General features: G+C 34.5%; 1 protein-coding gene across 1 annotated transcript in view; it reads left to right on the top strand.

The window, feature by feature from the left end:
• GUCY1A2 (guanylate cyclase 1 soluble subunit alpha 2) overlaps positions 1-14,381 on the top strand; it is a 315,756-nt gene that overhangs the window by 60,357 nt on the left and 241,018 nt on the right. The window contains exon 4 of the mRNA XM_012755961.2: positions 11,593-12,311. Coding sequence (XP_012611415.1) covers positions 11,593-12,311 — 719 coding nt within the window. The remainder of the gene's footprint in view (positions 1-11,592; positions 12,312-14,381) is intronic.

Genomic DNA, 14,381 nt, shown 5'->3' with positions numbered 1-14,381 from the left:
ATAGCTTTTGCCTCAAATGAAAGAAGGAAGGAACTTTGTAATTACTGGAGACACTCAGTATTGGAAGAGCAAACTTCATGAGCTGCCCATCACTCATGGGGTTTAAGTAGAGGAGGGATGACTGTCTATAAGAATGCTGTATTTTTAGGGAAGTTGGACTGTGTTCCAGTGACGTTCCCATGCACTTGATGGCTTCGTGCATCAGTGTGATAAGAAATGGTGTATCCACAAATTCTGTTTGAAACACACACATACATAATCACCTGCTTTCATCTGCCAGAAGTATGAAAGTATTTGGATTGCTTGTGAATGCTGTAAAAATGCTGTCATAATACTGTAATGGCTACATCACAGACATATACTAGCATACTCATTTATGTCACACTTAAAATCTAATACTATTTGGCTAATGAAACACATATTTTAGACCTTTGGCTAAATATTTATTACCTAATTCAATGGGAAAATTGGAAAGAGTTTTAGATTCCCATCAATTTTATTTCTTTACCACAACTTTTATTCCCAGTTTATCCATTTTAATCCTTTCTGTGCAAATTGGACAGCAGCAGAGCTCCCAAGACTTGGTTGGAGTAGGTAAGGTGGGTGAATCACAATTTAGTGATATTAAATAGCATAGCAGTGAAAGAGGCAATCGCAGTGAATAAACAGTTCTGAGCAAGCCCTCCGGGAGGATGCATCTGGGTGGAAATCTTGCTCTCCTGCTGCTACTCTTGTGGCCTCCAGTTTGAATTGGGCCAGTCATCGATGGTAGAAGCCAGAATCTGTATGTTTTTCCATAGGAATCCCCTCCACCACTTTCTTAACTAGCAGGTTAAAGACTGGTAAAAAGCATGGGCGAGGGAAATGATGGGAATGCTTATCTGTCAAGAGTGTCCAAAGCCTGTGAGCCACTGCCCTGTTTTCACAATGTGGGAGATTGCATTTCAGAAACAGGGGCCAGGTGTGGGTCCAGAGCTGAGGCAGGTGCTCCTGCAACTCCTTTTTGTAATTAGCTCATGTCTGTGTTTTCTTCGACTCTGCACTGCTCTGCTGCTGGGATGCTGGCTTGGCGTCTTTTACCAGCAGTATGCCAGGGTGTGGGGAAGGAAGGCTGGGACATGTGATGAGCCTTTTGTCACCTGCCAGGTGGCCAACATCTGGTAGCAAGCATAGCACAGAGCCCTGTGAAGACTGCCTGATTGGACACGTGCTGCTAAGAAGTGCTAAGGAGTCTGTCCATGTCTTAGAACTCAACACTTGTGGCTCTTTATTGGCAAAGGAACAAGAATTTGTCAAGTGATAAGCATTTGCACCTATTAAATCAGTCCTGTGGCATAACTTGCCCAAGTTTGTGTAAAAAGACCTGCCAGTGAATATTGAAGATACCCTTCAATCAATATGTTTGCACATACAAATGGTTTTATATCTACTCTATATTATATAATATATGCATCATATATGATACATATAAAACATGGTAATAAGATAACTCACACACAGCTGGGTTTTTCATTAATTAATTGATTTATTTTACCTATTCATTCAAAAATTCATTATAGATAAGGCATGATGCCAAGGACTAGGGTTACAATGGTGGCCTTCATTTAGCTTCTCTAAAGCTCCGTAGTGTATCTTCCAGGACCTTTGCATATATGTTTCTTTGGTCTGGAATAGTTTCTTTCTCCCCCATCTGCTTCCTCTTGACTGCCTAGTTGACTCTTACTTACCCTTTATGTTACTTTTTAAAGGAAAGTAACATGAAGTTACATTAGGCCCCTGTTATATATTCTCAAGGCATAGCATTCTGCCCCTTATTCTCATAATGCCCAGTGTCATGTGTATGTTTGTACAGTTGTTGGATCATGTGTATGATTATTGGATTATTCTATCACATAGCTTAATAAGAGTAAGGGCCATTTCTGTTCTGATCACCACTGTATTTCCAGTACTTGGCACTGAGACAGATACTGAGGGATGGGTGTTCCTTTTTTGTTTTTAAATTAAGGAATAAATAACTGGTGAACAGGACATAACCCTTACATTCAAAGCCGGTAAGTCTGGTTGAGGGGTGCACAAGTCAGCAGCTATTGTGTGACAAACCCTAGGGTGCTATGGAAGACTTAAAGGTAGAAGCATCTATCTCAGTCTGGGAGTGTCAAGGAAAGCCTTCTGGAGGTATTTTGGTGTAAAGATATGCAAGATGAGTGTAAGCAGATCACTAGCTCAGAGGGATAGGTAGGAGCACAGAATTTTAGCTTTAAAAAAAGCCCCAAACAAAACACAAAACCAGTATTACAGTGACCTGTAAATGAGGGTGAGATTGTTGAGCACATTCACAAAACTCTAAGTGGTTCATAATGGCTGGTGTAGAGATGTGAAATGGGATTGACAGAGATGAGGCTGGGTCAGTAAGTGAAGGCTGGATTAAGCCCTGAGTTTGGACGTTATTCGGAAGACAGTAGTCATTGGGTGGCTGTAAGCAGAGAAATGCTACCATAAGATTTATGATTTAGAAAAGGGTTATGGAGAATGGATTGGAGAGAGATTGGGAGAAAGCAGAAAAATTAGGAGGCTGATAAAATAATTCTAGGCTACAGATCATGGTGGTCTAAAACTAAGTAGTTGTATTTAGGATAGAGAACCAGCAGAATGTCAGGGGAGATACATCATGCACATTCATAACACACATACACAACACACACATACACTTGTATTTTTACTAAAATAAAATCTATTCTTTATATTGTTCTGACAGTTTTAATTTGGCTTTATATCATACAAGATCAAATAAGTTTTTATGTCCTTTTTGTATGTTTGCTTGTGTTGGTTAAGGCATACACAGAATCTCTTAGATTTTCTTCTAAAATATTTATTAGTTTGTCTTTTGCATTTTAAGATTTTAATTGACCTAGATTTTGATTTTGTTTGAGGTACGAGATGGGATTTAGTTTTATTGTTTTGCAGATGGCTAAGTGCCTACTGCCATTTATTATATGAACTGTTTTTTTCCCCATTGAATTTAAATACTATTTTGTGGTACATTAAATAAATAGTACACAAATAATTAAATACTATTTAATGTACCACAAATTACCAAAAATTTAATATAGCTCAAAAAGATATAATTTTATCTATTTTTGCATGGTGTATACTAATTATTTTATTTTCATATCTCACAGGATTTGCTAGGACTTCCAAGATAATACTGAATAACATAGTAACAGCAAGCCTGTCTAATTTCTGATTTTAGTTGAAATGTTTTTAGAATTTCACCATTTAGAATAAGCCGCTTCTGGTTTTTAGAAAACAACTTCTATTGTATTTAAACTTTCTGCATATCCCTATTTTACTCAGTTGAATTTTATGCAATAATGCATAATTTATGCAATAGCTTGCCATAATTTATGCTGATAGATTTCTACTGCTGAAGTACTTCTCATTTCTGTTACAAACACTACTCGGTCATGATACATTATTCTCTTATAAATTGCTAGATTCTATATGCTACTATTTTAGCAAATATTCATAAGAGAAATTGGTCTTAGTATGCTATATTAGATTTTGACATAAAGTTACATGGGTTTCATAAAAAGAAGCAGAAAGTTTTGCAGAAAGTTACATAGTTCTTTTCTGATTCCTCTATTCTCAGTATATACCTATGTTTCCTTCTGATTGTAACTTAGTGTATTTTTCTCTTTTAATTTTAGTTTTGATGTGTTAATTCCAATTTCTTAGGGTTTTTTTTTTCCCCTTTAGCTCAACAGTTTTCTTAATTCGGAAGCCTTTTATTTACTTTTTTATTTTTGGTGCTGAAAACATTTATGACATATTTTCTTTGAGTACAGTTTTTGTTGTGTCTTGTGTGATTTTGTATGATTTAGGTTCTTTTCATTGATTTCTAGAAGTTGTAATTTCAATTTTGATTTTCTCTTTATCCAAGGGAATATATTGCTTAACTTCCAGACAGATAACAATTTTTGTTCAACTTTTATTTGTGTTCATTATTAATTTTTAAATTGCTATTAGAAAATGTGATCTGCAAAATCTTTACTTACAAAATATATTATGGGATATTTATGGCCAAGTATTGGAGCAATTTTTATAATTTCTTATGTATATAACATATACATATGTACATACATATGCTAGATTCTCTCTGCTGTTTTAGCAAATATTTGTAAGAGAAATTGGTATTACATATGTATGTACATATGTATATATGTTGTTGCTTTTGTTATTAAATTTTATTTTAATTTCATTGTTCTATGACTTTATTTTTTATTATTTTATTTTCATTGTTTTCTTTATATGTTATTTAATTTCTCTATGATTTTGCTTTTTTATATATTAGATCCTTCTGATATTGAGAGAGGTATATTAAAGTTTCCCATTATAACTAATTGCATAGAGTTCTTCTTTCATTCTTAATTTTTTAATGTAACAGCTGTATTGGAATATAAATATCATACAATTCACCCAATTAAAGTGTATGATTCAGTGGTTTTTAGTATACTCACAAAGTTTCACAACCATTAAAACAGTCCATTTCAGAACATTTTCATCACTACAAAAAGAAATCCCCTACTCATTAGCAATCAATTCCTAATTGTTTTTGCTTTATATATTTAGCTGCAGTGTTGCTTGGTTTATGTCTCATAGGTCTTCTTTGTAAATCGTGGATTTTTGTCGTGTCTCTTTCTGTCCTGTGTAGCACTTCTCCCTTTAATTCTACCTTGTTGCTGTTAATTTTGCCTCTCCATTTCTGCTTTTTTGCTTCTGCAGTTTCTTGAAATTTTTTGTCTGCTGATTTAAGTTCAACCTCTCATTTTTAAAATCATCTTTTATGCAATTCTTATTGAGGGAGCTATACTTCCCCATTTAAAAGGATAATTATTCACTTAAAGTTACTGCAATTCATAGTTGGTGTCATTTTCTTTTTCCTGCCTTGATTTATGGTAATTGTTTTGTTTATTTTCTGTTATTTTTACTGTTTTGATCAAATTGACATTCTATATATACATATTTTTTACCTTTGTAATTGAAAGTTCTGCTCCACTTTCCCATTTCATTATTGGTTATCTTCCTTTTTCTCTCACTAAAACTAGATCCATTTTTTTATTATTTTAAAACAAAATATCAATTTTTTCCCATTAAGATTATGTTTTTTCCATACATCCTTCTCTCCTTTTCTCTCCCACTCCCTGGCTCCTGGGTTTTGCTGAGATTGTTTTGTTCCAGATCATGAATAAAAATTACCTTGCAGTAGTTTGGTAGTTTCACTCTATTTCAGTAATCTTTCTTTAACATTTATATTATAAATGTCCAGATTATATGTCATTATTCATAATATATGTATAATATGTATATAATGTGTAGATACATGTACAGTGTGTCTATTTTTCTTGTCTTTTCTTATCTGGATTCCTCTACTTTTCTGATTCATTTGTTGTTTGAAGTGTATCTCAATTATTTTTCTCAGGTGTTTCGGTGGATAATACAGTCTCTGAATCTTCGCCAGATATCTTGGCTGGGTAACGAACCCTGAGGTTTCAGTTCTCTTGGTATTCCGTCTGTTTTTTTCCACCATCTTCTTAGCTTCCAGGTTGCAGATGAGAAGTAAATTTCTTCTTCTTTTTTTTTTAAATTACTTGTTCTTTCTTGCAACTTAAAAGATTTTCTTCCTCTCTTTTTTTTTTTCAGGGATCTAACCAAATATCCCTGGTTTGAATTTGTGCCTTTTCCATTTGTAGATTGAAGATTTTCTGCAGTACAGGGGAAATTCTCTGTATAATTCATTTAGTGATAGTCCTTCCTCCATTGGTTCCTTTTTATCAATCTGCAACATGCAGTTTTTTGAAATTTTATTTTTTGTGAATTGTTCTTCTAAATCTGTTTATCAACAACAGAAGGATCACACAATTAATACTACAAGAGACTATCTGCCATTTTATAAGAAAAGCACAGATGTTTGCTTTGTGATTTGAAAGGAAGGAGTAATACTGATAGTATTGGAGTGTACTTTTATGTTAGTCTACTTTTTAGCTGTAGTTGCTAGGCAAAAAAAATTATTCCAAAGCACTCAGATAGGGATTGGCTTCATCTCCATTATGCCACATTTCTCATTATTAAAATTTGTATTCTGTGTATATTTTAAAACATATCTTAACAGATTTTCAAAATTACCAACTGTAAAACCTAACCACCACAAATAATTTTGTGCTTGAAACATGTAGTACGCTTCTAATAATATCTATTCCTGTAAGTATTCAAGAATTAATCTTAAATGTTAGATTTTCCTTATTACTATGCTTAGAGAATTCTTTGTTAGCACAAAGATATTAAACCCCATTTTAAAAAATTTGAATGTGTGTCTTATTAGCTCTGAGATATAAAATTTTAAAAATTAAGAACAATTAATTTAAGTTCACCTATATTTAAAAACAAATGTATGAGTATGTTATATTCTTTTGTGGAGGGTTGGGCAGAGATGCCACTAATGCAGTAAAAGGAGGAGAATAACATGCCTTTAAAATAGTAGCAAATTATTATTTTAACCTTTTATACATTAAGAGTAAAATTGATAAGAACCTTATTTTACTATTACATTATCTCAACACTGACTTACTAAACTATAGAATAATCTGAAACTACAAAGGATTTGTTTCACCCAACAAAGATTTAAATAAGACTATTAATAGATCAGATTAAAAAAATTCCCTTAAAATTATAATTTGGGTGGTGGGATTTGTTTTTAGCCACCTTGTTTGTTATTATTTAAACATGTATGATACTTACCCTTGAATCTTCTCTGGGAGTCAGAAACCAACTTCTATGACTTCTTGGTAGATTGATGTGGCACTAGACTATTTGTCATCTGGGTTTCAAACTTAGTTGACAAAAACCTTATAGTCTTGCTGCATAAAATCACCATGATTTCTCCAAAAAGGTAATCATCTCCTTAAACTATTGAACTGTCTTTGCAGTTTGGATATTAGACATAGTTGTGCTTGAGTTACTAATATCACTTAGATATTAGGTTGATGAAGCCTAAGAGATAATAAAAAAAAAAAATTATGGAATGTGTCTGGCTCACAGAAGTGAGTAGTTGGTAGGTGTTTAGCTATTTGGTTGGAGTTTAAGCAACTCAAAGATATATCTCCTCCTGTGGTATTTTAGTTGAGACTGATGCCCTTGTTGGGTGATAGGGATGGTCTCTGGGTCTAGAAAGATACCGATTTCCCTCTTGTATTAATAGAACTTTCTCAGAGGATCCACAATTCTAGTCAATGCCAATCTCTCTCTACTCAGTTGGTTCTCAATGAAGGCAACATTTCCCTTTCGAAGCATGGAGGTCATGCTTTTTACAATTTTATAAAATAAGTAATTGCAGCCCTCACCTAATATTATTCAGTCACCTGAAAACTAATATTTCTATGTCTTTGCCTGCCCGCATTACTCTTTGTCGACTGCCACGTACCCCTGCACTGAAGTTCCTCTGTCAAAGGTCCCCAGCGATCTGACAAATCCAGTTGGCAGTTTTCTGTCCTTATCTTACTTGCCCTTGTTGTGGCATTTGATAACTATTGACTGTTCCTTGTTACTCCTTTCTGTTGACTTCAGTGATACGTTAATTCATTCAATATCCAGCCAGTATTTATTGAGTCAGGCAGAATGCTAGGCATTAATAATAAAACAATGAGTAAGATATGCATGTTTTTTTTTTTGCCCACCCAGAAGTTTTACTATTTTGATACTGTGCTTATTACACAAGAGTTAGTATTAGACAGACTTCACTTTAAGACCTGGCTCAAAGTTGTGTGAACTTGGGCATATTTCTTAACGTTCATCATCTGTAAACTGAGGACGATTAAAAATATCTTCATAGGGATTTTTAAAAGGATTAAATCATCTATGGAAGTATTTAGCATACTGCTTGGCACTCTTTTTTTTTCCTTCTTACTGGGACAGCCTGATTCAGTCAATATACTCTTCTTTTAAAGACATGGCGACATTTCTCTGGCTGGTGTTCTTGACTCTGGCCTTAGCAATGTCAAGTCCAACTTCTGGAATGCTGATTAATTAGCATCTCATCCCCTACTCCTCCTTCCCAGCCATTGTACACTTTCTACTTGCTCTCCTCTGACCACAGCTGGGCTCACCCACCTCCCTCCTTTGTCCATACTCCATTAGTGTTCATCTGCTGGGGTGCTCTTTCCTTCCTTGTTAGCTTTTCTTACTGGTTTTTTTTCAAGTCTCTCTCTCCCAAGGAGAGGTGGATATTCTTTTTTTCTGTACTTTCCTAGGTACTACTCCTGTGGGCCTATGTTATAGCCCAATCATAATGTAATTTAATTTAATGATAGGGGGCCATGCGAGAAAAGGATGTGTCTTTTTGTCTTGGTATGCTTAGATGTGGTACAACTATAACCTTAAAAGGTTGATGATATTTATCAAACAAATACTGAGCTGAATGGTAGTTTCTATAAAAGAATGCATATTCTCCATGTGCCATGCATTATGCTAGCGATTGGTATGCGGACAGAAATAGGGCAAGGTCCTTGTCCTCAAAATGTACAGTCTGAGGTGGGACGGGGTAGCAGATGAGAGACAACAGACCCATGTCATGGAGGAACAGGTTCTATTTCATTTACAGCTAAAGGATGTCAGCATTTAGGCTGTTCACCTTTTTAAAGAGGTGAATTAACATTAATTTAAAATTCTAGCTTAACCATTAACAAGAGCAGTTTTATTATAAATTTTGCCCTGTGAGGAAATGTATTCTTATAGACTCAAATGTCAAGCTGTCATAGAGTCTGTGATATGAGGAGATGAGCATTGTCTATATGTTTCATGTGATTTACTGTAAGTAGGGGGTTTGGATCAATCGTAGGAGTCAGAGCTGCAGCAGTTGTCTGAGCTGAATTACTTTATCTGTGCTTTCTGAATTTTGAGATACGGTTTAAGATGGAAGTCTTGTCTATTGATTTGCAGTAAATTTGCAGAAGTTGAAGTGATCTTTTCTTACTTTTAATTTTTCAACATCTAAGAATTTATTTTTTCTTTTCTGATCTGGTGCAGTTTAACAGTCATGGGAATAAAGATCTTTATTAGTTAATTTTGTTTATATAGAATTACTGTGTATAGTATTTGAGTATAGTATTCAAAACAATGTTTTTTTTTTTTTTTCTTTTTAGTGATACAGTTACTTTAGCATCTGGTATTCCTTAGTGTCATCACTTGAAAATTATCAGTAATTATTGTACCTTAAAGTACAGAGGTGCTTTTTAAAGCAGCAAGGATTTCTAGTTAATAGAATGCTGACCACAGCATAGTTTTTATTTTGTTGCCTCTGGTGAATTTACTTGTTATTTTCTGGGCGATTCTTTGAGATTTTTGGCATTGGAAATAGAACATAAGCTTACTGTATTGACTCTATATCTGTGTTCTTTACTCAATAATCGTGAAGGCATTTTAACTGTTATGAGAAATGCAAGTTAGAAACAATTCTCTTTTTCTTCTGTGCTTGTAGACTCTGAGTCCTTTGAAGGTACAATTCTTCAAAGTTTAGAAATAATCTGTGGAATATTTTCAGTGGCACATGGAATACTGAAATTTAGCAAATATAGTCAGATTATAGGGATTTTTATTTATTCTGAAGTTAGCTTTTTATAAGAATTTCAAAATTATAAAATTTCATAGTAACGAACACTGTAATTGAATGTGGGCATAAATGTAATTTGTATGTGTTACAATTATTTAATTACAATATAGTGATGGTGATATAAAAATCTGGCATAGAAAGAAGTTTTAGTGAAGGAAATGAAAATGGATAGAATCAAACCAGGAAAATATAGTTTGATAAGCAAAAAAAAGAAGAGAGTGTTAGGAGGGAGAGATGACCAGTAGTGTCAAAGGGAAAACAGCAAACAAAGTTAAGTAAGATAAAGACAAAACAGTACACACTGGTTTAAGTAATTATGAGAGCAGTTTCCACACTGCTATCAGGACAGGAGCCAAATTGCAGTGCGTATCATCTATCTTGTCTTCTCTCTTCCACACTAGCAAACTGTACAGATAAATGCTATTATTATCAATTCCCTCTGGCATTATTGTGAGCACAACATGTGTTGAAGAGCAATCTTAACAGGTGACTTCCTCAGCAAGACTTGAACATCAAATCTATGAAACCAAAATTAATGTGATGTTTCTTTATAAAGGGATTTTTTCTTACTTAGGTTTCCTACTTATTTCCACCAAGTATATGCATTTTGATAAAAAGTGAGATGGTAATGTGGATGGTATGTGGACATAATATAGAGGCTAGTTGAATATTCTATGAAGATTGGGGAAATCGTTAAGAAAAAGAAAAATATTATTTGTGATAACCACAACAAGTGAAATAAGGTATTGAAAAATGGACAGCTAGCATTTCAAAAGCTGATGCTCTGGGAGTTAGCAGGAAGGAAGGGATCTTTTAGGGGAAGCACAGAGGATTTTTAGAGTGATGAGAATACTCTGTGATACAACAGTAGTGTAGACCTGTCATTATACATTCATTCAAACCTATAAGAACAGCGGTCCCCAAGCTTTTTGGCACCAGGGTCTGTTTTCAAGGAAGAAGATTTTTCCGTGGACCGGGGGCTGGGAGGGATGGTTTCAGGATGATTCAAGTGTATTACAATTATTGTGCACCTTATTTCTATTATTATTACATTGTCACTTGCCACTCACTGATTAGAGTTTTGATATGAGTCTGCAAGCAATTGATTTATTATGGTCTCTGTGCAGTCAAACCTCTCTGCTAATGATAATCTGTATTTGCAGCCACTCCCCAGCACTAGCATCACCACCTCAGATCATCAGGCATTAGATTCTCATAAGGAGCATGCAACCTAGATCTTTCACAGGCAGTTTACAATAGAATTCGCACTCCTATGGGAATCTAATGCTGCTGGAGATCTGACAGGAGGCGAAGCTCAGGTGGTGATGTGAGCAATGGGGAGCAGCTGTGAATAGAGATGAAGCTTCCCTTGCTCCCTCACAGCTCACCTCCTGCTGTGCAGCCTGGTTCCTAACAGGCCACGGACCAGTACGGGACCTGGGGGTTGGGGACTGCAGTTATAGAATATGCAATATCAAGAGTGAACTCTAATGTAAACTATGGACTTCTGGTGACAATAATGTGTGAATGTAGGTTCATCAGTTATAACAAATGTTCCACTCTGGGGAATGTTGATAATAGAAGAGGCTATGCATGGGTAGGGGCAGGGAAGAAGGTATATGGGAAATATCTGTACTTTTTGCTTAATTTTGCTGTAAAACTAAAACTGGTCTGAAAAACAGAGTCTGTTTAAAAACAAAAGCAAAAAGTTAATGCTCATTAACATCTTATAGGCATACAGAAGATGAACTGAAACTTAATTTCTCTGACTCGAGATGAATGAATTAACCTATATTGGAAATTTGTGTGCCCAAGAGTAAAACCTCTCTTGCTTTACTCACTAGCGACCTCTTTTGATGAGCATTTAAAAAACTATAAATTCAGTTATTTATTTTTGACTTTACTAACATTTGCTTCCCATTTACCTCTAGGTTTGAAGTTTGAGGAAGTTCAAGAAAGATTTGGTGAGGAGTTCTTTAACATATGCTTTGATGAGAATGAGCGAGTCCTTCGAGCTGTAGGTGGCACGTTGCAGGACTTTTTTAATGGCTTTGATGCTTTGTTGGAACACATTAGAACTTCTTTTGGAAAACAGGCCACTTTGGAGTCACCATCTTTCCTATGCAAAGAGCTCCCTGAAGGTACTCTCATGCTCCACTACTTCCACCCCCACCATGTTGTGGGGTTTGCAATGCTGGGGATGATTAAGGCTGCAGGAAAGAAGATCTATCGGCTGGACGTGGAAGTGGAACAGGTTGCAAATGAGAAGCTGTGCTCTGATGGTGCAAACCCAGGCAATTGTAGCTGTCTTACTTTCCTTATCAGAGAATGTGAAAATACTAATATCACGAAGAACCTTCTACAGGGAACCTCCCAAGTTCCTGCAGACCTCAGAATTAGCATCAACACCTTCTGCAGGGCCTTCCCTTTCCACTTGATGTTTGACCCCAACATGTCAGTCCTTCAGCTGGGGGAAGGTCTCAGGAAGCAGCTCCGATGCGACACTCACAAAGTGCTCAAGTTTGAGGACTGCTTCGAGATTGTCTCTCCAAAGGTTAATGCCACCTTTGAAAGGGTCCTGCTGCGACTGTCCACCCCGTTTGTGATTAGAACAAAGCCTGAGGCTTCTGGCACTGAAAATAAAGACAAGGTAAGTGGTCATGGACTTGAGATGGGTGATGGGAACTAGAAGAGTGGATAATTATTTCAATAAATTACATGTTGGCTGTACTTGTAATTATTTAGGCAAGAGAGCTTAATGTGCCATTTAGAAGATTACTAGTCCCTGGATGTATGTAAAAAGATTTGGCCCCATTCCCAGCCATTTTGCATGGTGTCTGCCTCATCCATTAATTTATTTCAGCATATAAGAAGACGGCATTTATTAATACTAGCAATAGCAATTACAAAAATGAAAGGACTCACTAAAATCTAATGATGAAAACTTATGAATATTCCTACTGATTGAAGTCGAACTATGGGAAAAATAGACTTTCAACATAGTTGGGCTCGACTGCCTTATCTTTAAATAAATATAGGTAAAGAGCTAGCTATACTTTTAATATGTTCTCTTCTAAATTTCATAATCGAGGAACATCTGGTTTACATCCTATTTTTGTCTTAATATGCAGAATGATGTATTCCCCAAAAGTTGGAAATTAAATAACTGTCTCTGGATTTCTCTTCTAATTGCATTTGTGTGTTAAAATAGAGACTCATTCCTTTAGAACATTTTCACTATTTAAGAGAATACAGTGAATAGTAGGATTTTTTGGTGGATTTCTCTGAATACTTTTTGGGTTATAAATTATAAATAATTGATGAAAAGACATCAAAAATAAATCTTAAAATAGTTCGGTTTCAATGAACATTTTGTCCTTCAGGTAAAATATTTTAAAAAGTCAACATTAAAACAAATAATAAAATGTAAAGAAAAATAAGCTATGACTATTCTTATGTCAGTATGCATTTAGTGATTAAAGGGAAAAATAATGTTAATTTCCATGATAGGCATTTGAATGTACATTCATTTTCTAGTAGACTATCATTTCAACATTTCATAGTAGAGTAAATAAAGTTATTTTAGGCTATTTAGCTGTTTCCAATCACTTCAGGGGAGCTATTGGCTACTAGAAATAAATAGGTTGCTATGGGATAAAGGAAGGAAGAGTTGTAGAAATAATTAAAGACTAAATGAATGGATAATGTACACATATTCTGGAGTGCCTACAATAATAAGCAAATAAATAAACGAGGAAATAGCCTTCTGAGAGCAGACCCAAAGATGTTTTTGAGGATTTTATAAAGCATTAGTTTCATGATTGATTAATTTTTATAATTTTGAAATTTAATGGAAAATTTTTTAAAAAGTATTTTAGAAAGTAGAATGATGCACATGTATTCAATGTGATTGAATCAGATGATTTAGGAGATTTATTCAGTAAGATTTTTAATCATCTAAATTCAGTGATTTTTAAAATATCTAAGGATAGACCTGGATTCCAGTTCAGCACATTTGGATATTTTAGTCTGAATGAATTATTACCGTTATTATTATTAGTTGATCACATGGCATTTTAAATATTTTTTCACATGTATATTATTTATATATATGTTCAGTAATTGCTATCCATTTTGAAGCCTTTTAGAAAGGAAGAAACTTGTTAAATGTGTATTTTTGTTGACATTTATAGTTGCTTTAAGACTGGAATCATTCTGTTTTTAATTTAGGAAATATTAAAGCTGCCAGTTCTGTTTTACAGAAGTACACTATTTGGCTAGGAGGATTTGAAGCATTTTTGGCTTTTAGAATTAAAGTTAATATTTTTGAAAATACTACCTGAGCTAGAATATATTATTACCAGTGTTGGTTGCTTTATATATTTTATATATTTGAGAAAAATTAATTCAGTTTAAAGTTACTGCTTCAGATTTTTCTCCTTATATTTCATTTGGCTTGTATATCTATTTAATTTGTATACCAGGGTAAGAAATAGACATAATGAAATGATGACTCAAATGTCAAGGCCCCCTGCCAATTCCAATAATAAGGAACTGTGCTCATTGAGAAGATGCAATTATCATTTAAGCATGTTAGTGGCAGTTTAAAAATAAAGCAATAGGCAGGATTTTTAGTTAGAATAAGGTTAGTAATCTGCTCATCCTTACATTTATTTCTGCTTACTCACCTGGGTTTGCCAGAAAGGGACATCTGGGAGGC

The sequence above is a fragment of the Microcebus murinus genome, chromosome 4, assembly GCF_040939455.1.
Source record: "Microcebus murinus isolate Inina chromosome 4, M.murinus_Inina_mat1.0, whole genome shotgun sequence".
NCBI classification, from domain to species: Eukaryota; Metazoa; Chordata; class Mammalia; order Primates; family Cheirogaleidae; genus Microcebus; species Microcebus murinus.
Note: the sequence above shows the minus strand (reverse complement) of the source record. Positions and strands in the feature narration are given on the sequence as shown.